General features: G+C 35.9%; 1 protein-coding gene across 7 annotated transcripts in view; it reads right to left on the reverse strand.

Moving 5' to 3' along the window:
• The window catches only part of CDH18 (cadherin 18), a 450,693-nt gene that overhangs the window by 105,114 nt on the left and 317,926 nt on the right, over nucleotides 1–27,653 (reverse strand). For all 7 annotated transcript variants that reach the window (XM_032442471.1, XM_032442473.1, XM_015854439.2 and 4 more), the window contains 2 exons: nucleotides 13,398–13,692; nucleotides 4,630–4,749 (listed from right to left, as the gene is read on the reverse strand). In XM_032442471.1, the coding sequence (XP_032298362.1) occupies nucleotides 4,630–4,749; nucleotides 13,398–13,692 (415 nt within the window). The remainder of the gene's footprint in view (nucleotides 1–4,629; nucleotides 4,750–13,397; nucleotides 13,693–27,653) is intronic.

A 27,653-nucleotide genomic window follows, 5' to 3' on the forward strand; every position in this document is an offset into this window, starting at 1 on the left:
TTTCTGAATCATTTCCCATAAGATGATATTGTCATTTATGAAAACTCTTTCAAAATAAATAAATAAATACAGCAGTTGTTGACATATACTGTCTATACCACTGAGAAACCCTTGGAAATGATAACACATCTGAACTAAATGTAATACTTCACTCAGAATACAGACACTATAGGAGTACAAAAAAAATAGCAGGCTTCTGCCCTGCGCCCCCGCCCCGCCCCCCCACCCCTTCCCCCGAGGTACAAAACAAGTTAGACATTTAAGATAAAGGCCTCTATTTGGAAAACAAAGGCCTCCTCAGTACAGCAAAGAATACTGTATTGGAGCTTAAATGCCAATGATTAGCAAAGTAAACATACTGGCGTGCTCTTTCAGTCACTCAGTTACTTTCGCAGAACATTATGGCTGAGGTGAACAAACCACTTCACTGTGATATTAACTTTTTTGAAGAACTGATTACAAATAGATTAAAGATAAGACTTGAGAAACACATTTAAGAGAAAGGACCTTACGTTACCAGTTCTTGCCATTGTACATTGCAGGCAAGTATCTGAAGAAAATCTCATCATAAAGAGATATCCTTCAAGAAGAAATAGCTGATAAGTCCCTCATTTTTTTTCCATATTTCATTCAAGTGTAGCCTAACTTGTATCATGGTTAGATACATACGGAATTGCAGCGTTTTCTGCCCGAGCAGTCTTAGATGCAATCTATTGATCTAAAATGTATTTCTTGAAAGAACAGTTTGACAGAGAGCAAAACCTCATTTAATCTATACTTTTCCCTTAAGACTGCTCTCCTGATGGCTATATCTGCTTCTGGAAGTGCAAGAGCTTTACTAAATTCCAGGAAGGCTTCAACTCCTACAGCTTCCCTAATGTTACAAATGCAATTGAATTTCTTCTTGCAAATATTGTAAGCTTCATCTCATAATAACATATAACTGAAATACTGTTAGTTTCATGGACCAGCTAAGGAAAAAGGAAGAGCATATTTTAATGCTGTAATTATAACCATAGATATTATTCAAAATATTCAGAGCCTATCCACAATCTTAAGCTTACTGTGCTGTTTCTGTTATTGCTCCTGTTGTGGTTCAAATCTTTCAGGCACCATAGTAACATAAAGCCATTCATTCACTCCCATTCCAGTGGGAGAGGGGAGAGAATAGGAAAAAAGGTAAAACTTCTTAGCTGAGATAAAGTAATGCTCAATGCAATTGTTCACCACTGACAACTGATGCCCTGAGCAAGCAGCTGCACCCCCAGCCAACTCCCCCAGTTTTACTACTGGGCATGACAGCACATGGTATGGAACATCCCTCTGGGCAGACTGGGTCAGCTTTCCTGGTGCTGTCCTTTCACAGATCTTTGTTCATTGCCAGCCTCCTCACTGGCAGTTCAGTGTGAGATACTGAAAAGTCACTGACACTGTAAGCACTGCTCAGCAATAACTACAACACTGATATGTAAGCAATATTGCATTTTTTGGTTTTTTTTTTTCCCCCCGTATACAAAATACGGAATTATACCAGACACCATGAAGACAATTACCTCAGCTGAAATCAGAAAGGTTGGCAAAGATAAGAAGGGATGGAGTACTGAGGGGTTGGAAGTGCACTCTGAGGCAAACCCAGAAAATATGGACCCAACATAAGGGAAACTAGGCAATCCTACTGTCAAGTTTTATGTTCCCCCTTCACATAGGCACTGACCTTGTGAGTGATACTAAGCAAAATACTGACAGCAGGATAAGTGCTGAAATACAGCTGATAAAGGTCAAATTTCCTAGACAGATTACAGTTCTGCTGATGGTTTATGAAAGTGGTTTGTCATACCCTTCCTATTCAGATAAGAATTGAATTACAGAGGTCCTCCAGATGTCATCTTTGCTATCATATTTTAAAATTGTAGTAAAATTAGTTCATAGATACCTTATGATTTTTGGCCAATCGATACAGAGTTTGTGTTAATTCACCTTTCTTATGAAATAACTTCAGTAGAAGTTTCTTGCTGAAAAATATTTTTGAAAAGTATCATCTTTACACATCATCTTTGGAAAAGTATTGTTTCCACACCAGACCTGATATGGTACTGAGCAAGATTCTGTTTACACACAACTGGTTCCTTTTATCCTCTCATGCTGTTTTTCTCCCTTGCTTTTCCCTCCCTAGTTTGTCTCAATTGCTCTCCTTCTCTGCCTAAAGTCCTTCCTCTAAACATGCCAGAATAAATCTAGTGCAGCACCATTATGCTCTTCCCTGCGCTCCCTGTGTCCAATACCCTGTGGGCAGTAACTCCTTCCACCCAAAGGGAGACTGCAACAGCCTCTCCTGTTGACTCCTCCTGTTGGGTTTCAATCCTGATCCATGGGGCTAAGTCCCATGTAAAAGCCCAGTTGTGACTCCTCAGATGGGGAAATAAATGGGCATAAATCCCTCAGTGCTACACCTCAGTGCTCCTTTGGGTCAATTTTTAAGATTAGTATTCACATAATAACTATGAAGAACTTGATGTCTATGTCTGATAGCTTCAAGAAGCTTTACAGATAGCCATTAGAAATTCGTAAACTTCAAATAAATAAATAAATAAAATTAAAAAATTACATTTTTTATGAACATTGAGACTTTTCCCATTCTTTTTCCTTGCTATGGCCATTCCACTTCTACATTGTAAAAGCAACTTGTGCATGTCACTGTACATTCAGAAAACTTCCAGAGAAAATAAAATTAAGATGGAAGTAAACAATTGAGACCTTCAGGAAAAATAGGTCAGAGATTCAGAAAAGTGATGCTCTTAGAAAATCAGTGGTTTATAAAACAGGAATTCAACATGAAATTTCATAGTGAAACACTTTATTAATCAAGACTTTCCCATCATTTCTAATATTCTACTTCTTCCCGTTATATCATGCAGAATTAAATTAACTGCTATTCGGGAATTAAAAAAACAAAACAAAACAAAAAAACACAGAACAACATAACATTAAAAAAAATCAAAGTTTTCTCCATTTTTTCACTGCTTCACTGTCTACTTACCTTATAAGGTATATATTCTTTCCCCATGTAAACATTCCATTAGAAAAAGGAATCAAAGCATCTCCATATTCTGTACACATATTAAAAACAATTTAAGTTCATGGATGTCATTAAAATCTTTCTTAAAGCCTAAGGCTTTCAGAATGTAAAAATACTTCCATCTGCTTTCTTCACAACAGAAACAAATACTGGCATAATATTATTTTCTTGTATGATACAGATCTGGCACTGAAAACACCCATTATGATTCTTCATTGTATAAATAACAGCTCCCAACTACATGTTGCACACCATTGTCAAAAGAAAAAATATAGGCCAGTGACTCAGAGTGACAAAAGAGAAGCAAATAAAAAGCCAGAGTTGTATTTCTAAGTAAAAGAAGGGTAGAGAGAGCTTCACTACTGTACCACTGATTTGCTACATGTACCCCAGAATGCTTTTACCTGTGTCAGCTCACAGTCCGCAGGCTAAGGTGTGTACCAGCAACTATTTCTGGCACACAGTATGAATGGAATTGCATCAAGTTTATGCCCAAATACTTCATACAATCCTTCAATGCTGCCCCTGTCAGGCCTTTCACTGTTAAGTCTTTCTAAAATGAGTTCAGCAATTTATAGAATAAGTTAGGTCAAGAGACATCTTGGAGTCATCTAGGCCAGCCTCCTACTCAAAGCAAGTGTAACCCAAAAGCCATCCCAGGCATTACAGACACATTTCTCTTGTACTGACGCAAGCACGTGATTCCAAAGACCACAGAGACAAACATACACAAGACACCTATATAAAAAAAAAATAAAATTACAATAGAAACAATTCATACTACACTTTCTTGACTTTAGCACAATTCTCTTTCGCACATTAAGTTTAGGGATCCTGCTAGATAAGTAGAAAGGATTTCATTCTTTGATATGGAAAGGGAAAAAAAGTTCAGATGAAAAAAGACTTCTTATGTTTTACTTGTTTAATATTAAGGACTATAAATATATCCTAAAAAAAAGTTCTGTCATATTTATAAAGATAACAGCTCTCAGAAAATCTAAAGATATTAACCTTCAGTTCCAAAGGAGATTTCTTCTGGTGATGCACAAAGTGTAAGCATAAATAACTTAGCTCATCCTACTTCTTGAAACATATAACACAATTTCAGTGCAATGGCAAAACAGTAGTTTTATAAATACAAAAATTATATTAATTTATTATGGGATATGTATTGAGGCACATAATAATCCTCCTAAGCCAATTCTTCAGGCAAAACAAAGCATTTAAAATCATAATATATTCAGCACACTTGAGTCAATTCCTAAACAGAGGCTTGAAAAAATGTGAAAGTGCTATTCCACTTTTGCTGAATGGCTCATATCATAGCATAATGCAGAATTAATTCGGTACCCAGTCGGCTCATTTTAGTACTCAGTGAAACATAGCAACTCTAAAATTTCATAGTGTTAAAGCCAAAAGTAGTATATAACAGGAACTAAAGAAAAAAAAAATCCCACACACCCACATATTTCGTACACTGGATTCCATCTACCAGACTTTAATAACTGCAACATATTAACCAGATTACACTGATAGATATGTAAAACACTCACCTGTTTTAGGGTCAACAGAGAAATATGGCTGTCCCTGAAGAATACTGTATACTACTCTGGCACTGTTTCCATATGTAGGGTCATCAGCATCTGTTGCTGTCACCTGCAGAACAGATGTACCTGTGTATATAGGAAAACAGAAGTTAGCTGATAATACATATAATTTTATGGCAAATAGGAATATTTATAGGTACATTCCTAAAACGTTTGCATTCCTCATATTCTAAAACTGAGAGATCAATGGCATTGCCTCTGTATTATTATTATTAGTAGTAGCACTGGAATTAGCATTAGTACACAAGTCACACTGAAAGTAATGCCTCCTATTTATTACCACAGAAACCATGATATAAAGAACACAGTAACCCTGCTTAATAGAGCAAAATCTCAGCTACAAAGTACTATTTTTCAGCACCACCTCTACTAGCAATGCATTTTAGCCAGTGATGAACAAGAGCCTGTATGCCACACGTGTAAAGATCTGCACCAGAGGTGACTCAGTATCACTTCTGCCACTGCTGAAACACACTACCTGCCACCTCACTGTGCTCACACCCACTACATGGTCTCATAAATATTCAGTAATTTTTGATGAATGTCAATAGAGGCAATTTGTATTTTTTTCTATTTTTTATTTTTATATTTTTCTACATGGAGAAATTCAATTCCATACCTTTTCTTTGTATACACTCTCATGTCAGACACTATCTTGTCAGGAAAATATAAAATACGAAGCATTACTTTTGGAGTAGTCCTCAGAATTAGTATTGGTAAATAAGAGCTGGTTTATCCTAGCAACTGGAGTGCTCACCCAGTGCCAGTCTCATGTACCAGAAGATGCAGGACTGAGCTCTAGCTCTGTGTTTAGGGTGGTAAGGCACTGGAACAGGTTGCCCAGATATGCTGTGGATGCCTCATCTCTGGCAATGCTGTTGTACAGAGTCCTGGGCCCTAACAGGTTGATCTACTACCTTGCCTAGAGGTTAGAAACTCCACCCATAGCAAGGGTGTGCAATTAGATGTTTTTTAAGGCCCTTTCCAACCCAAGCCATTCTATGATTCTGTGATTCCTTCTCTGATGATGATGATTACATTATATTTTTATATACACTTGGAAAAAAAAAAATAAAACCTTATTACATGAACATGAATATATGCAACTTTGCAGCATATGTATTTGCGCTTGTTCACACATACAGACCCTAAATCTGAATATTTACTTGAGTTCTGAACAACTCATATTAACAGATTTCGGGATTATCATCAGTTGCAGTACAAGTTACTACTGAAGTGCACATTTAAAATAATTTTCATAAATGGCCCCAAATCAATGACACCAAAGGATAAATTAATAATAATAAAACCTAACTGAGGGCAAAGATCTATAAATCAAATAATTACATAAGAGCTGACATAGTTCCACTGATGGATACAATATTTAAAAAACAAAAAAAACAGATAAGAAGTTTAAAAACATTTATATACAGCTAAGATATACCACTAGAAAAAATGATGTGCTAGCAATTCTGATTATTTAGGCAGGATAACATATCAGATGTATGTTTTAGAACATAGAAAGAAGTTTTGCATAGATGTAATGAATATAAGTGATTTTAAATGTACAGTATTTTTTGAGACATTTAAGAATGATTTTTTTTCTACCTTTGCCCAATACTTCACATAAGAAACCAGTAAATGAAAGACAATCAAGATTCTGTCTTCTTCCCATATGAATGTTCTTCCATAAACACAGCTTTCACCAGCCTCTTTTAGTTCAGTATTAAAAGAGGAAAGGTGATAAAAGCACAGGTTACTCCTCCGTAATTCTGAAAATGGCTTCGCAGCTAAATTAGCCATGCATGTAGGCATCACTTGCACTTTGGGGTGTTCAATTTCACACTTTAGTTCTGAAGAGAAGTATGCTTTTGACTTATATCCCTTGATCTCCCTCATTGTACTTTGATTTGCCTCATGGAAGTGTTTTAGAGCATGCCAATTAGATTCCTTCCAATTAAACTAAACCAAAAGATGTGCAGTAGCAGCATGGCTGATTTACCCTGACTGCAAAGAAACATTTGGTTTTAGAAACCAGACCAGAGCTAATCTGAAAGGTTTCCTGAGAACATATGGTAGGAACATAGAAACCAAGGTACACAGTTTCAACTATTCAACTTCATAGGTCAGTTTCCAACGCACAGAGCTATCTGTTAATGTAACATAAAATAACTTTTATGTTAATAATCAGCATATATTGAGAACAGAGATACTTAAAATCATTGGTTCTCACTTAGAATACTGGAATGCAAACATTCAAATCTTTGCATGTATGTACTTATTGCTGTTCCAGAAAGTATTCCTTCATTCATGGAATACTAACTTGTGCATCTACCAGAGCTTTAGTAAAAAGGTACAGAAAACATGACTGCATACTTAAATACAGTACCTTGTGGTCTCCAAAACAGCCCAAACGCATAGCCTCACAGCTGACAATACAGTAGATAAAAAGATACCTCGATAAATTTGAAAACTGTAATAAAAACCAAGCTGAAGCTAGTAGTCTGTTTATAGTTATTCAGGAGTTAACGGTAAAATTGATTAAGTCACTGAGAAATTTAAATACAAATTAAAGTTAGTTTAATTTTCTTAGAATATTCTAGTCCTTTACTCAGCCATATTGATTTGTTATCTGATTTCAGCATAAGAACTCATGTAAACAACCACAGGCCACCTGAAATAGAGGAAAAGAAAGTTTTACACCTTTCACTGCAGCTCACCTAATTACTATGAGTATGTACTACCGTAGCTCAGCTGTTGTATTTAGTGGTGAAGATTAATTCATAATTCATTTATTGTTTATAGCCCTATTTATAGCTTTTTATAGCTTTATCATTTTAGGTTGGAACCTTACTTGTGGAATTTTTAAACATTACCAAGTAACTGATACACACTGATTTTATTCTTTTCAACTGCATACAAGAAAGAAATCTATTCAACTGGTAGTCACCTACCAGGTTTTCTTACCAGAGTGGTGGGCAACTTTTCTACTTTTTTTTTTTTTTTTTACTTAGAGATTCTTCTGCTTTAAGAAACAATGGTTTCTGCAGCTGCCTGCTCTTCTTATAAGTTGTCTACCTATTTGCTCTTTTTCATAGCGCTCTTGAAATTCAAGGTAGGCTTTGGAATGGATAAACCTAGCTATTTCAGATAATAAAAATACATGAAATAGATTTAATATTTAATGGTACTATAATTCCTCACATACATTCTTCTCCACTTTGCTTATTTTAAAAGATAGGAAATCAAATCTGAGTGCTTATGTTGCTCGTTTGTGAGGGACAAAGAAAGAGGGGCTAAAGAATGGAGATATTTCACATGAGCAGCTAGCAGATCATTTTAGCATGAATGGAACGCTATTATAAAATCCGGTTAAGTGATTTTCTAATACATATGTATCCCTCTCCTAGCAAACACCAGATAATAGCAATTTCATACTGAATAGTGGCAAAGTGTTCTCTTTACATCTGAAACAACACTAAGAATCACAGGTTTTAACTTACCACCACCACCCTAACTCTCAAGCACTCTTTCAGTGCAAACTAGCCCAACCTTTTCGCTGTACTAGGCAAGCATTTCATTGTTTTAAGCGAGTACGTTCAGTATCTTAGATGATATACCTATACTGGCCTGTTATCTAATTCCTTTATTTGCTGAGCACAGAGGAAACAGATTGGAAAATGGTAGGATAAAATGCCTCACAGGAAAATAAAATAAAATAAAATAAAATAAAATAAAATAAAATAAAATAAAATAAAATAAAATAAAATAAAGGTTAAAAGTTTATCTATTCATTTTACTTACTCCTTCAAAGTTAACGTCATTTTAATAATCTGACTGACAAGTCATGATCTCAAATGTATTTGTACCATTCTGATACAGCATCAGTTTTTGTTGCTGAATTGTACGTAGAAACTAGGTGTAGGGAACATTTTAGATGGAGAACAATACAGTACAACTGAGATGCCATTTTTAATGCTAAGCATTCTGAAAAAAAAAAAATAATGTAATACAAAAAAATACACATCTAATTTCCCCGGAGACTTCAGAATAGATACGAACATTGGACCCAGAGGCATACCTTCCATACTTTCTTCACTAACGTACTGTGAAAGTGCCTGTCAAGGAAAACTCAAAAATTCTGCCATGAAAGCATTCTAACACTCCACTTAGGCAATAAAAAAAAAAAAAGATTCCTTTTTCCCCAAAGTGGAAGCTCTGCTTATTCAGAGTACAACTACCATTCCACATGATTTCCCTCCACAGTTTAGAGATTACATTTGGGGAATTCCATTTTCTTAGCTAATGTTTTATGCTGTAAAATACATCTGCATGCTCTGAGCTCCACTCTGTTAACTCTGTCTTTTTGTCTGTCAAAAGTAACAATCATTCTATTTGGGAAATCAAATTGTAGTTTGATATCAAAATCTTTTTTTGTTTTTACTTTTGTTAGTATCTTTACAATAAAAATGTTCAAATATCAAGGAGAAGCTGAAGGGAATACTTCAACCTGCCTCTCTGAAGACAAATTTTTAATGTTTAATGAGGTAGTTCAATAAAACATGTCTGTTGAGAATGCAAATCTGTATGCATGACTTCCCATAGTTTGCTGTACTGTTAAAAACTCAAATGGATCAATATTGAAAAAAAATTCAAAGAAGTGAAAATAAGGTGAAGTTTAATGAACACAGGGATTTCCTGCCTAACTACACTAATTCCTAAGCTAGTCTTAAATCAGAAACAAACCGATACAACATGTTTTACTTTTAATCTACATTAGGAACAAAAAAATATTTAACCAGGAAATTAATGCTTGGAATACAGAGACCACAAAACTGATCCAAAATCATACTGTTAAAAAAAAAAAAAAAAAAAAAAAAAAAGCACCTCATATTTTTAAGTTAGCTATCTTTATTTATATATTAAAATCAACCCCACAAAAACATCAACATTTCTCATGCAAATTGTATTTATGAACAGGTGAACAACGCCTTCCAAATTATCTGGAATTATGACTAGCTCACATTACAATAACCTGGGAGAAGTTCGAGAAGTTCAGAACTGCCCAGTATACCTATTAATTGCCTAAGGAGGATGTACTGGGAATACTCTTCTTATGCAAGAACTCAGCACTAGGAAAAGTTAATATGCAATATTTCATTATTTTGAAGCCATAAAGAAATGAGCAGATACAGAAGGCTTTTACTGACTGAAAAAGATTCTGTTTCCTTTTACCTTTAGATAATCAGCACACCCATCAACCATGAAACAGAGTGCAGCTGTAGCTCTCATGTTAGAAGTCATTTGAGATATAAACTTTGGCTCTTCAACCAAGCTTTAGAAAAGAGGTTCAGTGAAGGCAAGGAATAGTAGGCTTTTCTTCCCTAGCTCTTCAGTGCAGGAGATAAAGCATGAATAACATGTTAATTCCCTGAAACTGTGAATACTGTGATCTAATATTTGGCAAATAGTTTAACAAAACTTCACTGTAGTCTCTTGTCAGTGACTTAAAAATGAAAAGCTTTAAAGGTCCTACACTTATTAAAAGCAGATTAAGAAAAAAAAGTTATAGCATATAGGAAAATTATATCAGTTAACTTCTTGAGGGCAGACAGGAACCTGCTGCAGAAACTAAGCAGCATAGGAGAGATGAAAAAACATAATCCATCCATGAATACTGTAGAGAGTTTTCAATTTTACCACCTCTGTACCAAGTCCATGTAAAAAAGATATATGTATGGAAGGACTTTTTAAAGCACTGACAATTCCCTAGAAATTCATAAAAAACAAGATGTAAAGTCACATATAGAATCCACATCTCAGTGTTAAAACTCAAGCTAATTATAGACCAAATGAAAATGGCAGAAGGATGAATATTATTTGGCAGAAAGAATATATCCTATGGAAGCCATAATAGAATTATTCCAGAGGCTGCATGCAAAAACTTGTTTACAATATGAAATAAACACAAAAGTTCAGTAAATGGAAAATAATGATAAAAAATTTGCAAAGAAAATACAGTGCATGCCCATGGCAGATTGCTTGTATGGAAGGATACGAAAACCTTGCTTTATTTACACTACAGGGAAATTCTGTGGAGCAGACTGTTGACCTCAGGTACAACCAGTAAAGTATTTAATTTTTAAAACAGAACATTAATGCTCTACCATTAAAACTTCCTTGGTTTACAATAATCCACTCTGATTTATAGCCAAAAATGTCAACATAGTCTAATTATTATAACTGCTCTTTGGAAAAGTTGTACTGAAATACTTAGATTAAGACGAGTACAAAATTATGACCAATATCTACATACTAACAATACATTTTGAGATAACAGAAATACATACAGAAAATAGTAATATTGACTGCTCTTGCCTTGGAGGATATCATTGACTTTGCCCACTGTCCTCCCATCCAGCAAGTAAAAGTCTTCCACAAACAAGAAAGAAAATATTCAATTAATTTAAATTGTCTTCTTTAAAAACAAAGGGAACTTTAGAAAAGAGAAGACAAAGAAAACTCAATGTTCAAAGAAGAAAATTCATAAAAGGGAAGTTAAAAGCCAATATAGGAATAATAATGAAAGAAGAGAGAAGGAAATAAAAGCAGGTCAAAGAAAGCTGTTTCTCATTTTATACACTCTTGTTGTAAGAAGGACTGAAGGAAGAAAAGGCTCAGAATTATCCATGGCTGAGAGGAGACATCTGAAATAGCATACAGTGTGGGAGGACTTGGGAAGAGGACTGGAAAAGGATAAAAATGCTACAAAAAACTATGAGGAATGAAATGTAAGATTAAGACAATTATCATGCAGAGATGTATGTATTTTTCAGAACATCGCATATAGAGAACATTTTAAAAGAAAAAAACAAAACAAAACAAAAAACAGAACTATTCCTACATTTCACGGAAGTAGAAGTGACAGAAAGAACAAAGAGGTAGTCATGAAAGGAAGAAGAAAGTGAGAGGGGAAAGTGTTTTATATACTTTTGATACATGATAGTTGGTAAGCTTAAAAGTCCATTTAACATACTCTGATTTTGCATGAAAGTTAGAAGATAATCTACTGTACTCTATCCAAAATTAATGTCATTCAGGTCAACAAAGAATCCTCTGATTCAGAAATCAGTCTGTCTCTAGTCTGCCAAAAAACCAAACTTGATGGCTCAGAAATAATAGTTACTACATTTTGGTCTCTGCAGGATTGGCTTACTACATGCTAGCAAATGAATTAAATGCCACAGTTCACTTGTATATGCATATACTAATTTAATATCTAATGTAGGTCAGAATTTCAACCCATTTAGTCTCGACATAAATTTCTTTATATACTGTGAAACTGGTCTCCTTATATACATAGATTAAATCTCCCTCATTACATATTAAGATATGTCTGAACTCAGTATAACAACATCACGTGGTACCAGAGAATATGAGTCAAATGTAGATCTCTAGTTAAAAATTTTCACTTACATACACCTGGAGTTGCACAAGATACTCTCCCATCCAAAATAACATCAGCAAGACAAAGATCTGACTTTCAAGTCTGAAACAAACTATTTTTGTTTTCTTCTGAGCTACTCATACAAATCATCACCAGCATTCAAATGGTTGCAAAGCATTAAGATTCAGTGACAACAGTAATGTTTGTATGTAATGATGAATATTGTTGTAAGAGCTGAGTAACTACATGTATTTGGCTATTTTTCCTATTTGATTTGTATTATGCAGAAGTTTAAAACCTACAATCTGCTTATCTGATAAACAGCAAGAAGAGAAGAGCATACATACATTTATATGCACATTATATATATATATATATACTGAATATATATATATATATATTCAGTTGGGAAGGCTAGATATCTGACAAATCTTGGACTCTACACTTGTGTCTTAGATGGAGTGTGTAGGTATTTTGACGGGCAGGATAAAGTGCATGTACATGAGATAATGATCTGCACTGTCCATTCATTAATAAATATAGTTGACTTAATAAAATAAGTTGAATGTCATGACCATTCTTCAAAAGTACTTATCACAAAAGCTATAGTTGCCTGTCTATCCTGAACTAATTATGTATGTTTGATATTGAGATCTCACAGCTATAAATTAGTTTCAATAGCAGAGAAGCTACAAAGAAAATTGATTGTATAATAAGGCATATCAAAGAATAAGAATTTCTGAACTACATTTCTAACACAAGAAAAACAATTATCAACACTTATGGTGTACTTTGTTTCACTTTATAGAAATAAAAACAAAGATATGAGAGTTTGGTCTAAAATAATCTAGTGAACTACTGTTCCTTTGGATTTATTTAATTCAGTAGATTACTGCTTTTGTAAACATAAAAGAATGAAATAAACAGCATAGCTGAATAAGGAAATACAAATATATCTTGTTTCTAGAATGCAAACTGCAGCTTGCCTAGGAGTGCAATGCAACATGTATCATAAACGATTCAAGAATAAGGGTGACTCTCCTTTACAGTCAGCATGTATGTGTATTGTTTCCTCAATATGAAAATCATTAGTAACATACAAGATTGCATTTGGTGTCTCCTTACCACCTCAACTATAATACTTTTCACATCCAACCAATGATGCAATACAGTGTCACAACAGTGTCAAACAGCATGTGGTTTTTTGTTTTTTTTTTTTTTCTCCTTTGTTAAAAGACTGCTGAATAAAGTAACTTGTTTCCCTTACCCATTTCAGACATCTCTGGCACAGTAACAATGTATGGTCCATCTGTAAATTTTGGTGCGTTGTCATTGATATCCTGTACTTTGATAATAAACTCAGATTCAGGCTCAAGTGGCTTGTTTGTCCTTCTGTCAATAGCTTGGGCATGAAGTACATAATGCGTCTTCTGCTCTCGATCTAGGCTTTTGGTTGAATGGATGTCTCCCGTTGTGTCATCAATAATAAATATAGTTCCTGCTCCTTCTCCAGTAAGAATGTATTTGACTGATCCATCACCTTTGTCGGAATTGGAGTGCAGCTGTAGAATATATACACATAAAAATCACATAAAATGACTTATTAAGTTTCATGAAAGGTTATTGTACAAAAGATATAAAAATTAAAATATTACTGCTAACACTGCTTTGCCTAGTTTTTAACCTTCTCAACTCCTGCTATAATTCTTCATGCACTATTACTGACTAGACAATCATTTTACTCAGGGTCATTTCCAAGACAGTATAGTAAAAATTTTTTGTTTGAGATTTCTGAGGCTCTATTTTCATTCTAGAAAAGCTCCCTGAATCAATTTTATTTTAATTTTATCTTGGTTTGGTTTTAATCCTTTAAGTAATACCTTAAAGTACTCACTGCTAGAAATAAAGCCTTGAGCACTAAGTCTGAGGCAGTCACACTGAGGATTAAAGTATGCTCAAATGACTGTTACTCAGCAGTCCCATTCCCTACACTATCTTCTGTGGCTCAAGGACAGCATCACTTTCTGCTGTACCATGTGACAGAAACAGGCGTCTGTCCAGGATTTCTCTACCTTTCTACAGAACACAGCTATTTCTTCTCCTTTCTGTCTCATCTGCATGCATTTAGACTACGTACAATGAAATTATGAACTCTGTTTGATAATTCTGCCATTTCTATTGTTCCTAGTGCATACTCTATGATACAAAATATATGTAAAGTACAATACACCACTACTTGAGTAGAACAAAGCTTATAATTTACTGAAAAAATCCTGGAAAATCACTAAGTACCATGGTACATTAACAGATAATAAAAAACAGTCATCCATCCAGCTCAGCACTTCTAACTCGACTCTAATGAATTGTCTATTTAGATGTAAAATAAACACATTCCCTAGGAGAGATGATTTTTATTGTTTTGCTAAGCCAAGAGCCTTTGCAGTTTTGTTTTTGTTTGTTTGTTTTGATTGTTTTGTTTGTTTGCTTTTTTTAAATCCAAAGCTGTTAGAGGACAAAATCTATTTACTGAGACATACAATAAGAACAAAAGGATAATGCTGAAATGAGCAGTCTCAGCTATTGTGCATGTACACAGAGCTGTTAAATCAGAAGGGAAACTTTCTAATTTTAAGAACACATTCTTGTTCTTATAAAAAAAAGTCCTTACTGTCTCCCAGTATCTGCAAAGTGGCATTACTAACTACTCACAATCTAGGCCAGGCACAAACAGAATGCCAATTACTACTAACAATTAATGTTGCACAACGTGTCAATTTCCAGATTCCCTTCTATAAAGGAAAAGTTCATAAACTATGAATAGAGAAAAAGTAAAACTTCTGGAGGTTCAAACAAATCATAAAATATAGAGATGCTGCTGTTTTCTGACTCCTTTCTTGTATCTTTTTTTGTCAGGTCTTTGTCTTGAATTTAAGATGAACAAACTTGCTATTTGTAAAAGGAATAAACATACAAGACTTGATGACATTTTCCATCTTGTCTGTATTAAAACTACAGAATTGGGGTGGCAAATGGTATATTTTGCTGTCTAAGAGTTTGAGCAGGGTGAACCTAAAGGAAACATCTAGAAAAAGTAAGAAAATAAAAATCAGTAGATACAAACGTTAGCCTATCTTCTGACAATTAACCTTATTTCCATCAGAGCCACAAGAGAACCCAACTAAATAACCAAATCAAACCAGTGTCACCACTGTGGACCTATTTTATTTCTAAAATGAAAAAAAATAAAAATAAAAATTAAAAAAAAAGGAGAAAAAAGAAGAAGAAGAAGAAGAAGAAGAAGAAGAAGAGGAGAGATGGAGAAAGACACACAGAGGGAAAGGTCTGTTTGCTTAATATTTAAAGGGCAGCAGGGAAGTTTTACACAATTGCTTTTGAATAGCAATAGGCAAAGTTCCAGTTACATCTCCTATTATTTAGTACTACTACATTCTGTGTATATTGAGTAATGCTCTCATATTAAAACGCCAGCAATTCAAACTTCATAGAAAACCAAAATGATCTCTGAAGAGACTTATTAAAGACAAGAATAGAAGGTACTCTGGCATCCAAATTCTGATTTACTGTTATTCTATTTTTTTCTGATAATCATTATATTACTTCTTTTATAGCAGAATCCTTTTTGATAAAAGTATTCTTAAGTATTCATATTAGAAAAAGTTAACATTTGCCTTAAAAAGGCCACCTAACTAATAAAAAATAAATAATTGCCATTACTTTTGGAGCAACGTACAGCTTGAAAGGCTACACTTCTACAGCTGTGCCTTTCCTGATTTTTAAAAGAGGCATGAAAGCAAAATCCTAGCTGGATGACCGGGGACTCCCTTTATTTGCAACTGCTGTCATGACAGGTAGAAACTGCAAAGCAACACAGAGTCAGTGTACCATGTTCCATTCATCAGATCAGACATTACTTGCATGACCTTCGGGAAGATATCTTACTCCAGACTCCCAGAAAGCACACGGCCATTTCATTTCCCTGAGATGCTACCACACCTGTCAGTGACCACTACAGGAGCAAACGCACACCTACAGGATGAGACACTAATGCACTTCAGTAATGCAAATAAACAGCTCAGACAAACAGAAGATACAGTGGCATTTTTCCAATGGAAAGCATAGCAATGATAGTGTAGTAGCTAAGTCCTAGACTATAGGAGGTGAGGAAAAACTCAAATGCAGCAGCCATAGGCACAGAAACAAAGAAAAGAAGCTGCTTACCCTTGGTAGGCCTAAGTTAGACAGGGATCTCCAACAAGAAACCCTGACCTCCACTGCCAACCCTTAAATGAAGCCTGGGAAGGAGTAGATCCTGGCTTCACCCCTTCTGGTCACTCAGGCACATTGCATTCAGCTGAGCTCTCCTGGGTGGTTCTGCCTTCCCACCAAGTGCTCAGACATTGGGTCGAGCTGTGACTCAGCATTTCTTCTACACCCTGTCAGAGCTAGAAAATTGAAACATCGCAGGAGTCTTTTAATTTAAAAAGAAATACAAACACCTCTCAAACCGAAACATGATTACTCATAATGTTGAGATTGAAAATGAACATAATTAAAAAGAAGCACGAGTGATATATCAAACAATTACAATACAGCTCTGTGATGATTATTTACTGATGTTTGATTTCAACTTTTAAACTGCTGCTGAAAGCAGAGACGTTTTTCCCTTTCTGTAGCTTCAACTTGCTTCCTAAAGTATTCTCACCTTAGATCTGTTCACAAACCAGCAGTTAACCAGTAGAGACTAACACATCTTGGACTCACCACCAGACCCATCTGTCCCTGGTAAGGCCCAAGCCCACATGCCAGCCCCAGTGAGGCTGCAGTGGGCCAGGAACCCATCTTGTCACAGCCCTGCCTTATCTGTCTGTGGTCTGCACCCAGCCAGGCTCACTTGCAAGCCCATGGCCCAGCCTTAGCCTCTTCCTGTTCCCAGGGAGGTGTTTGGTCCCTGGGGTTGGGTTATCCAAGTACCCTGGAACATGCCTGGCCCACCCAGCAATACCCCATATTTTGGCTCCTGGGTGTTGTCTCACTCTGCTGTTCTGACAGCACCACCTCCAATCCACCAACATCCAGGCTGTGCAGGGTCCAGAATTTCTTGTGAAAAGCAGTTTCTGTTCTCAGAGATGTAGCGTGTTCTGATCTGGAAATGTTACTTATCATTGCTTATTATGATATATTCCTAATAAGAATATATACATTAAATGTTCTGAATCTGCCCACAACCAGAAGACAGAAGGTATTTATTTTTCATCCCCTGTTGGGTCTTATTCCCATCTTTACTTCTCTGAACTGAAGAAACTGAAAATACTAGCAGAAGAGCATATCTGGAATGTCAACTTTATCAACTCACTGAGCTCCACTTCTTGACATATTTAATAACAAGTTGGCTTCAGGATGATTTATGATGGTTCTTCAATCTTTAACTAGCCTGTATCAGCAATGTGTGACTGATTTAGCAGAGCAGTAAGCAAGCTGTCCTTGTTTTCGTAAGTACTAAACATTTCTCTTCCATAAGTCTAATTGAATACTTTCCTTTCCTTTAGTGTTTCTTCACAAATTGCAGAAAGATAACATTTTCCAAAGGCATCACTTGAAGAGATATAACAAACTTTTCAGTTAATCTGTCTCTTTACATTTTTATATCAACTGTAATACTACAAATCTTTAAATAGATGTAATTTGCTACATTAGCATAGTGGCAGCTTTAAAATGAACGAAGGCACTGTAGGCTTGTTGCCCTGTTAATACAATATTACCACTGCAATTTATTGCTAAACTGCAGACCCAAATGTTCAGGTGCCTAAGGCTAAACTAAAGGCCCTGCTCACCACCCTTAATCTTCATACATTTTTATTAAATTGCTTTATCTAATTCTTACTGACAGTATACTTTAAGAAGTTTGCCTTTAAGTATTTTTCAAAAGTCAAACAAATAACTATAAGTAAGCAGAAACTAATGGACAGTATGGAAGTGGGGATCGATAGGAAAGAAGCACACAGATAAGATCTATAAAACTAACCCCAAACCAATCCAAAAACTGAGTAGGAAAATGGTATCTTGTTTCTGGATGTGGTATGCTAGCAACTCCCACCCATTATCATGCTCCCCTGTGCTTGCATGAGGAAGAAAAGTGGCAATTAGAAACCAGGCATGATCAGAATAATGAAGAAGAAATCTGACTAAGAGACTATTTATTAGAGATTTAATTGTAGGACTGCTTTCTCTCTTTTGCTTTAACCAAATAATTCTGATTCTTGGTGTGTTGTGTGGGTAGGATTTTAGGTGGACTAGTAATGAATTTTGCAATATTTTAACTGAACTATCAACAAAATCTTGGACCTGGATATAAGATGCATGCAGTTCTGTTGAAAATGAAGTATTATGAAGAGATTCCCAAAAGCATGCTAAATTGAAATCTGAAGCTGATTTGAAAATCAAGAACTGTTACACTAATCTAATGGAATTAAACAGGGCAGGAATGGCTATGAATACATACATATAGATTATTTTGAAGTGACTGCATATATTGAAACTTACTGTTGACAAATAATAAACAACAAGAATAATACGTACATAATTCCAAACTCAAAACTTGAGTTCTGGTAATGACACTGACTGGTTACATGGTGCCTTTTCTTGAAGACATTGAGTCACTTTGCAAGAGATTCACAGACTTTTGCAGAGAGGAATGCAATGATGAAATTTAGGAAGACTGAATTTTATACTCCAGAGAGGAATACGCTCTATTGATTACACATTCCTCTGTCTCGTCTTCCCCTCTCAGTTTCCAGCCAATCCTCCTTCACCTAGGCTCATACTCTTTGTAAACCTAGCAGACTCTCTCTACACATTACATGTAAACCAGCCTCTATCCCTCTGCAAACCTCATTTAAACTCTAACAGTCTGTTCTTAAGCTTTCTGTCTGCACAGTTCTGGACTTCTGCACAATGATCTGTAATTTTCCCATGCTCTTACACACTGTCTAAATGAGAAGCTGGACATAAGCCAGGACTGTGCACCTGCAGCCTGGAAGGCCAACTCTGTTCTGGGCTTCATTGAAAGAGAAGTAGCCAGCAGGGAGAAGGATGTGACTGTCCCTCTCTATTCAGCTCTTGTGAAGCCCCATCCAAAGTATTGGAGCCCCCAGTACAAGAAAGACATGGAGCTCATGGAGTGGGTACAGAGTTGGGCCACTAAGATGATCAGGGAGTTGGAGCACCTCTCCTATGAGGAAAGGTTGAGGGAGCTGGGCTTGTTTACCTTAGAGAAGAGAAGGCTCTGGGGAGACCTCATGGTGGCCTTCCAATATTTGAAGGGAACATATAAACAGGAAGGGGAGCTGCTGCTTATGATGGTGGATAGTGATAGGACAAGGGGAAGCGGTTTTAAGCTAAGACAGAGAAGATTTAGGTTAGATTTTAGGAGGAAGTTTTTCACACAGAGGGTGGTGACACACTGGAACAGATTGCCCAGAGCGGCTGTGGATGACCCATCCGTGGAGGCTTTCAAGGCCAGGCTGGATGTGGCTCTAGGCAGCCTGGTCTACTGGTTGTCAACCCTGCACATAGCAGGTCCTTTTCAAACCAGGCCATTGTATGATTCTATTTTATTATTAATTTAATGCCTCCTAGTGCTTTTCTATGACTTTATATCTGGTCCTTGGCTTCCTTTACCCCTATCTAAACTAGTTTTAATTTTTGCATTTCAAACAGACTGTAAACTTCCACCCTGGGTTACATTTGTTTGTAGAGAGAGATTCTGCAAGGCTAACACATACAACTTAACAGTATAAATCAGTTATTTGGTGTCTAACATCCAAATGATATATAGGATTTAATAAACTACTAGGCTAGGCATTGGTACACTCCAGCCCTGAAAAAAAATACCACAAAGCTTCAAGCATCACTCAGAAGAAGAAGAATCAACTTCAGCTACACACTGGAATGAATTACAATTAATGAGTTACAATCTTCATCACATTTCCCATTTACTTTCCCACCCGTAATGTTTTTTGTTTGTTTGTTATTTTTTACAAAATGTCTCTTATCTCAGACCATTGAACTACCAGCAATTCCTGTATCAATAGCACTGCTGCTACGGTTTTGCCTTCTTTAACTTGTTTAGTTCTACAGTTTTCCTCACAGTCCTTCACAGCTTGCAGATTTCTGCAACAGTACAAGGTTACAAAGCTGGACCATATCGCTGCTTGGCTGTGGATTACAAATAACTGAACCCATGGAGGACGGAGAAAGATGATAAGCCCTGTTCCTTTTCCTCAAATCACCAGTTCTCTCTCTTGCAGCAGGATTCAATCACAGTCTCTCTCCCTTGCCTGTTTCTCATGAGTTTTACTTCAAATCAGGAAATTCCTTCAACTTAGAATCCTGACTAAACTCATCCTGCACTTCCCAAGACTACTGAACAATTTTAACTGAAAACAAGAGAACAAACAAACAAACAAGCAAAAAACAGACCTCCCTAATAATTCCTTCCAAGTCAAATAGCTTTATAAAAGTAGGGGAGAAAAAAGTAAAATAATAAGAAAAGGGACAGCTATCCTGGCAGCTCAACTAACTTATGTTAAGAAAAGCAATGTTGAAGAAATACCCTACCATTCTGTCTAAGCATTTATTGCTTCAGTTTACTTGGAAGCAAAGACTTAAATAGATATGATGGACATCAAAGTACCTGCACATATGTATGGGTCTGCAATGAAGGGAGAGGAGTTCAGCTGTCTGAAAACAACTTAGAGCTAAAGTTACTATTTAGTTTAAAAAAAAAATAAAAAGCGGAAGATGAATTATTTTGTGACATTTCACAACAGTGAATATATATATATATATAATATATATATATATATATATATATAAGTTTTATTTCCATGGAGAAAATATAAATATTTATTATGAATATTTATTATTTTTTTTTATATTTTTTTTGTTCTCTGTTTTATGAGCAGCACATTCTTTCAAGATGAGCAGGAAAACTCCCCATTCTCAAGCCTGTTGTCACTGCCAATCAGTTTAACCAAATACTAAGAGGGCCCCAGCACAATACTACCAGGGAACTCTACCAGTGCTTGCCCTACCCAGAGGAATAACAAAATTATTCACAAACAACATGAGCTGTGAGCTTCTAAGAAGGGATAGGAGAATACACACACACACAGAGAGGGAGAGAAATGTAAGCCTGTTACTTCTGTTATGAAACATTAATTAATAATATAAAAATGCAGAGATGTATAAAGAATTGATGGTATAACACCAAAAATACAGAATACAAAATATTTTAATCCTGTAGTATAAAGAGCCATCAGGTTAACTTCCTTTGATGTTTATGCAGACACAACATGTAATTTAAAACAATTGATACAATAACATAGCAGTAGCAAAATACACATACAAAATTATTCTGATTGGTGCATACTACAAAACAAGAGTCTAGCTGATACTACTGAAATTTTCATTAAGTCTCTGCAGTAAAGGCATCCTCAGATTTGCCACAGACTTGCTTCCTTTGGTCTGAGCTATAAGATATGTTTTAATGAAATATACTGCTCTGGGCAATGTCACACCTTTTGATGGAATTCTCAGGGGGAATCATTAGCCCTGGAGATAACTGCATAATCCATACCAGTGTCCATGAATTGAGAAGAAGCTATTCCACACCCTTGCAAAAGAGAGGAAGAAACGAATAGTGAACTGCAATTGCCTCCATCTGCTGAATAGGTTTTCTGACATAGATAGAAAAAAAAATTAAAAAAAAAAATGCATTGCAATCATCCAAGAAAAACATAACAAAACCAGCATTCAGTTCACAGCACAATGCTACAGCATACAAATATCTGTTCAGCAAATTCTGAAGTCTCGCTGTTACTTCTGGGGGCAGTTACGGTGGGAGAGCTGGCTGAGTAACAGTGAAAGTGTACAGGTATACAAGCAAATGTGAAATAATATCACTAGCGGTCTATATTAGCTTCTATTTTATCTCTATACCAAAGGACATCTGTACTGAATGACAAGAAAAACAGAAAACAGAAAATAGAATCTTCAAACTACACAATACGTACTTATGTATAAAACTGTTATGTTTTCAAAGAACACCATGTATTTTAGGAAAAACAGAATCTGAAATTGCACTTGTATAAGAAAAATAATCCAACTCTGCTAAACTCTCCACATGAACTCTTTCTGCAGCAGTATTTCAGACTTTTATTTCAGATACCTTTTATTTGAATTACTAATATGATAGACATAAAAATAATTTTCTTCAACAAAATAGGACTACATTATTTATTTACTGTATTATATTTTTATTTAATAGGATTTAAAGAGCTAAACAGACATCCTTTTTGCAGAACATGCTAACCAAAGACTACTAAAAAGCATGTTACAATTATATGAACATACTTGTTTGCAGGTCCATGGGCTAAATGACTGCAGCTCACTGAACAGCTACTCCAAAACACATATTTTTGTTGGTCTTTTTGTTTAGGTCTTATTTGAAAATACAAACATAATTATTAAACAGATATCAAAACATGACTCTTTATTTCCGAGTTCTGCTCTATAGCTAGGAAAATTGTTTCAGATTGGAGACGTATTGCATTTCCCCCATGAGACATTCATCAACAGCAGTGTTCAGGCACAATGGAAACTAGGTATGACTGTAAAATAAGTGGCTGTCCCTATCATAACATATTGTTCTTCCTTCCTACTAAACAACAGCCTCTTGTTGTAGATCTTTTAATTTTTAGATCTCAAAGTTTCACTGAAATGCAAGTATAATCATCCGTGTTTCACAGATGAGTAATCTGAAGTTCTCATACTTGAACTACCATATTTACGCAGAAATAAACACCTATCAGATACAAAAAGCTCCAAACACTCCCATTTATCCAGCTGTGACATATTGACAATACTGAACACTAAAACTCTCAGAGAAAGCGAAAGGGATGGATTCATAAAGCTACAGAAATATTCTTCAAGGCCTACAGAATTTCAGAACAGTTAGAAACTTTCCCATGCCATCAAGCAAGCATCACCTATAGAAAGTCCATTAAATGCCAAGAGATGAAAGTCAGACTTCAAATGAATACTTCTTTGTTATATTCAGTCAAGTAATTCTCAAAATCTAGCACAGATTTCTTCTCTTTTTTGGTAGCCAAAAGTCTGGCTTCTATGAATATGAACAACTGGTAAATATGTGGGTCAATGCTACATTACTTCACAACTTTCTGTTCTGGAAATGTATGTTTCTTTTTGTTACTTCCGACATCACATACCACAAAACAGCATAGGAAACTCATGTACTCCAGACAAATACAGAAAATTGCCCCAAGCTTCAAGCTTTCAGTATCTCCTCATCTACTGTCACCAAAACTCATTTTACAATGAGTATCACATTTTACCACAATGAACACTACACACTCAGATGCAAACAGCTATGACCTCAACAGTGCAAAAAGTAGTCTTAGAATGGATGCTGATATCATAAATACCTTTACAATGAGAAGAAAAGCCACTATTACACAATAAATTGTTTGCTTAAGACATGGAAAAAGTCAAGGTTAGAAAAAAAGTTAAGTACATATATTCTTTGAAAACACCACGAGATGCTAGAGTCTGAAACTTCAACAAAGCAATGAAAAGACTTTTTTTTTTTTTTACTGAAAAATGTAGAACATTTGAAATAATTATGAAGTAAATATGCAGTTCCTGATTCCACATACTGCTTCTACAGACTTTCCACGTGCAATTGACCCTCATTTCTGATACTTTCCCAGTCAAGCTTCTCTGATTGCAGTACTGTTTTGTTTTGTTTTGTTTTTTTGTCCTTATATGCATAAAGTGAGAATCAAACTCTGCTTTTTCATTCCATTTGCAAGGGAATATACCTACTGTAAAAATGTCTTCCAAAAGACAATTCATGTATGTCTTCAGTGAGCAGTAATGCCCACATGTGGATTATTTCAGACTTTTCCAAAAGAGAAAGAACTATTACTTCCCCAAAACCCTGATTAATTAGTTCTATATTATGTGATATCTTACTCTGTATAATTCTTCCTGATATTAATTGGGAGGGATGAAATATCTCTCTGGAGCTGAAAGTTTGTCTGACAGTGCTATAGCAAATAAAGTTCACTTTATGAATGATCTTAAAACAGTATATTCAATTTTAAGCTGTGAAAAAATAACTGCAGTTCATCTATATCATATTCTAAGCCACTTGTTACTCTTTTGCTGTTCCAAAATAATATTGTGAAGATAGAAATAAACGTGTGATTTTTCTAATGTAGTATTTGTCAGCTGTGTAAACTTAGCCAGAGAAAATTTTATGTTAGCAGCTCGATTACATACTCAATTACGGAGTTTGATTAGAGAAAAAATATGATGTGGGAAAGTTCAAGGAGAGATAATTAATTTACCAGCTTCCTTTTATCCTGCACTTCCAAATATCTTCCACACATTTTTAGTTTTGAAGTCTTTGAAGCTAATTTGCTGAGAAATTGGTAAGACTGTGGAAAGAAAACAGGTCAGCTACTGCCCAATGGCTTCAATTTCAGGTGAAAAAAAAAAAAAAAAAAAAAAAAAAAAAAAAAAGTTATTTCATTCTCAAGAAATGGAAAAGAACTCACTAGCACATATTGCCAAGAACAGCAAGCAAAGATCATTGTTCCAAAAGGAATTCATTCATATTTTTGTGAGCTACTTATAAATTAATGATAAAGCACTTATCTAGGTAAAAGGAATGCATGTATTTTTAACTGCTTTGTCATTTAATTTGCTATATGTTGCTATATTTGTTATATAATTCTAAAATATTGAAATGTGGTATGACACTACAGTCAGATTATTGATGATCTGGAGTACAGATTCACTGCCTCTGCAGTATTTAACTCTTTAAGGAATGTTTTGGTTCTGAGTTCAGAATGCTATTTGTCTCTTTAGCAGCCTGTATTCTTACTGGGTAGAGTCCAGATTTGTAAAAAACAAACTTGCTTATTTATTTCCTTCACAAGTTTCACAACTGATAGTTTTTCTTTTACATCTCCTGTAAAAGAGAACACTTTTTTTTTTTTCCTTTCACACCTTCTTTTTTTCCTGTCATTTTTCCTTTCCCTATAACATTGTACTCTTGCTTTCCGTTGGAGGAAAAAAGTACTACATGACATAGGAAAAGAGCCCTGTCATGACAAGGACGTGTTTCCTCAAGTTTCTTTAAAAGGTCACTGTCACCACAACATCAGTTGATAATACAGAATAGCAAGCACGCTGCTTTTGACACCCCTGTTGGACAATTCAGAGGAATATCAGTATCCACAACACCCATTTAACACTAGCCCTCTCCACAGATGAAAGTCATGTAATGAATGCAACGAAAGTGACAAAGTATCACAGAATCACAGAATGTAACCCAAAGGAATCAATGTTGAGTTCCAACCCCCCTGCCTACGAGGGCCACCAAACATACACATTTACTAGATGATTGCCCAGGGCCCTGTCAAACCTGGTCTTGAACCCTCCAAGGACGGGCATCCACAACCTCCTGGGCAGCCTGTTCCAGGCCTAACCACTCTACTAGTGAAGAACTTCCCCTAACATCCAACTAAATCTTCCTCTTTTAACTTAAACCATTTCTCCTAGCCTGCTATTGCACACCCCTTTTCGAAGAGTTTTACTCCCCTCCTGGAGTGTAATTCCTTCAGGTACTGAAAGGCTGCAATGAGGTCACCCTGCACCTTCTCTTCTCTAGCTGAACATACCCAACTCCCTCAGCCTGTCCTCATAGGGGAGGGCTCCAGCCCCTGATCATCTGTGTGCCCTCCTCTGGACCCTTTCCAAAATCTCCATGTCTTTTTTGTACTGAGGGCTCCACACTTGGACACAGTACTCCAGATGGGCCTCACAAGAGCACGTAGTAGAGAAGGACAATCACCTCCTATCCTTGCTGACCATTCTCTCCTGATGGGACCCGGGATCCCATTTGCTTTCCGGGCTGCCAGAGGGCACTGCTGGCTCATGTTGAGTCTTTCGTCCATCAGGACCCCATGTCCTTCTCTGCGTAGCTGCTCTCAAGGACCACTCCTCCCACGCCTGTACAGGCGCCTGGGGTTTCTCTGGCCCAAGTGCAAAAACCTTGCACTTTGCCGTGTTGAACCTCATTAGGTTCACCCGAGCCCAGCGTTTCCAGCCTGTCGAGGTCCCTCTGAATGGGCATCCATTCCCTCCACCGTATCGACTGCACCACTCAGCTTGGTGTCGTCAGCAAACTTGCTGAGGGTGCACTCATTCCCTCATCGATGTCATTAATAAAAGATGTTAAAGAGCACCGTCCGCAAGCACAGAACCCCTTGAGGAGCGAGCCGCTCGTTAGTAGTCACAATTTTACAGCGATGACTATGCTTTTACAAGTGCAAATAGAAAAGAGAGAAAATATCAATTCCAGTGAATAGGAATATAAAGACATGTTTTCTGTGAAGTGTGGTAAATGCCTTCTGGATCTCAAACTGATGTTAATTGAGCAGTTTCAAGAAACTTATTTGCATACGTCCATACTTCATAAAATCATTACCAAGGAGAACTTTCTGAGTTAAAGGTTTTTTAATCAGGTAATTAAGGATTTTAATAAGGTAACACCTATGACCAAGCACAGTTCTTTCTGAAAGAGGTAATGTGCTAACATTTCCATATTCTTCCCAGAGTCATCATGACCTCTGTCTTCCTATAAACATCTGTACTTACCTCTACTGCAAAGTTTTCGTGCAGTAACATGGAATAAAACCCATGTTATTTAGACTTCGTTCAGGACAACTTCTGGACTATTAAAACACACATTCTGTAAATTGTTACAAGCCTATCTGATATCACAGTTTATGACTGACTTGTGTTTTGGCTCAAAAGCATTTGTATAGATGCACCGTGTAATCCGTAATTGTTGGTAGTTTTTACATCTTATATTGTCATTATGGGTCCCACATGCTATCTTTTCAGTACAGAGCAGAGCATTTCCTTCCTTTCATGGTCAGACATTCTCATTGTGAATGACAATGTCATTTAATGAGAAAAAAGAAACAATGCTCAACTTCTGCAACAACAACCAGAAAGACAAATCTTTCTGCATTTCCAGAAAATCATATATATATATTACAAATATTCTTAATTGTTCCAGTGATCCTGTCTTATATGTTTAGCTGCTCTTGTGCTGAATCCATTAACTGTCTGTTTGTAAAACCAGCTGTAGTGTTATCTGTGTATACTGGGACATATAAGAATAATCTACAAACATGACTCAGATATTCATACATGATGTAAAATATGCATGTCCAACATACTGTCATAGTTTTATGATTTTTGATTACCAGAATTCCACATCGTAACATCATGTAGAACACTGGGAGTTAAAGAGTTAATGCTCCAGTTCTGTGGATTGTCAATATTTCCAGGTACCTGGTCTCAGAAGAGAAGAAGAACTACATATCCCAGAAGACTTTCACTG

This window comes from Coturnix japonica, chromosome 2 (genome assembly GCF_001577835.2).
Source record: "Coturnix japonica isolate 7356 chromosome 2, Coturnix japonica 2.1, whole genome shotgun sequence".
In the NCBI taxonomy this organism is placed as follows: Eukaryota; Metazoa; Chordata; class Aves; order Galliformes; family Phasianidae; genus Coturnix; species Coturnix japonica.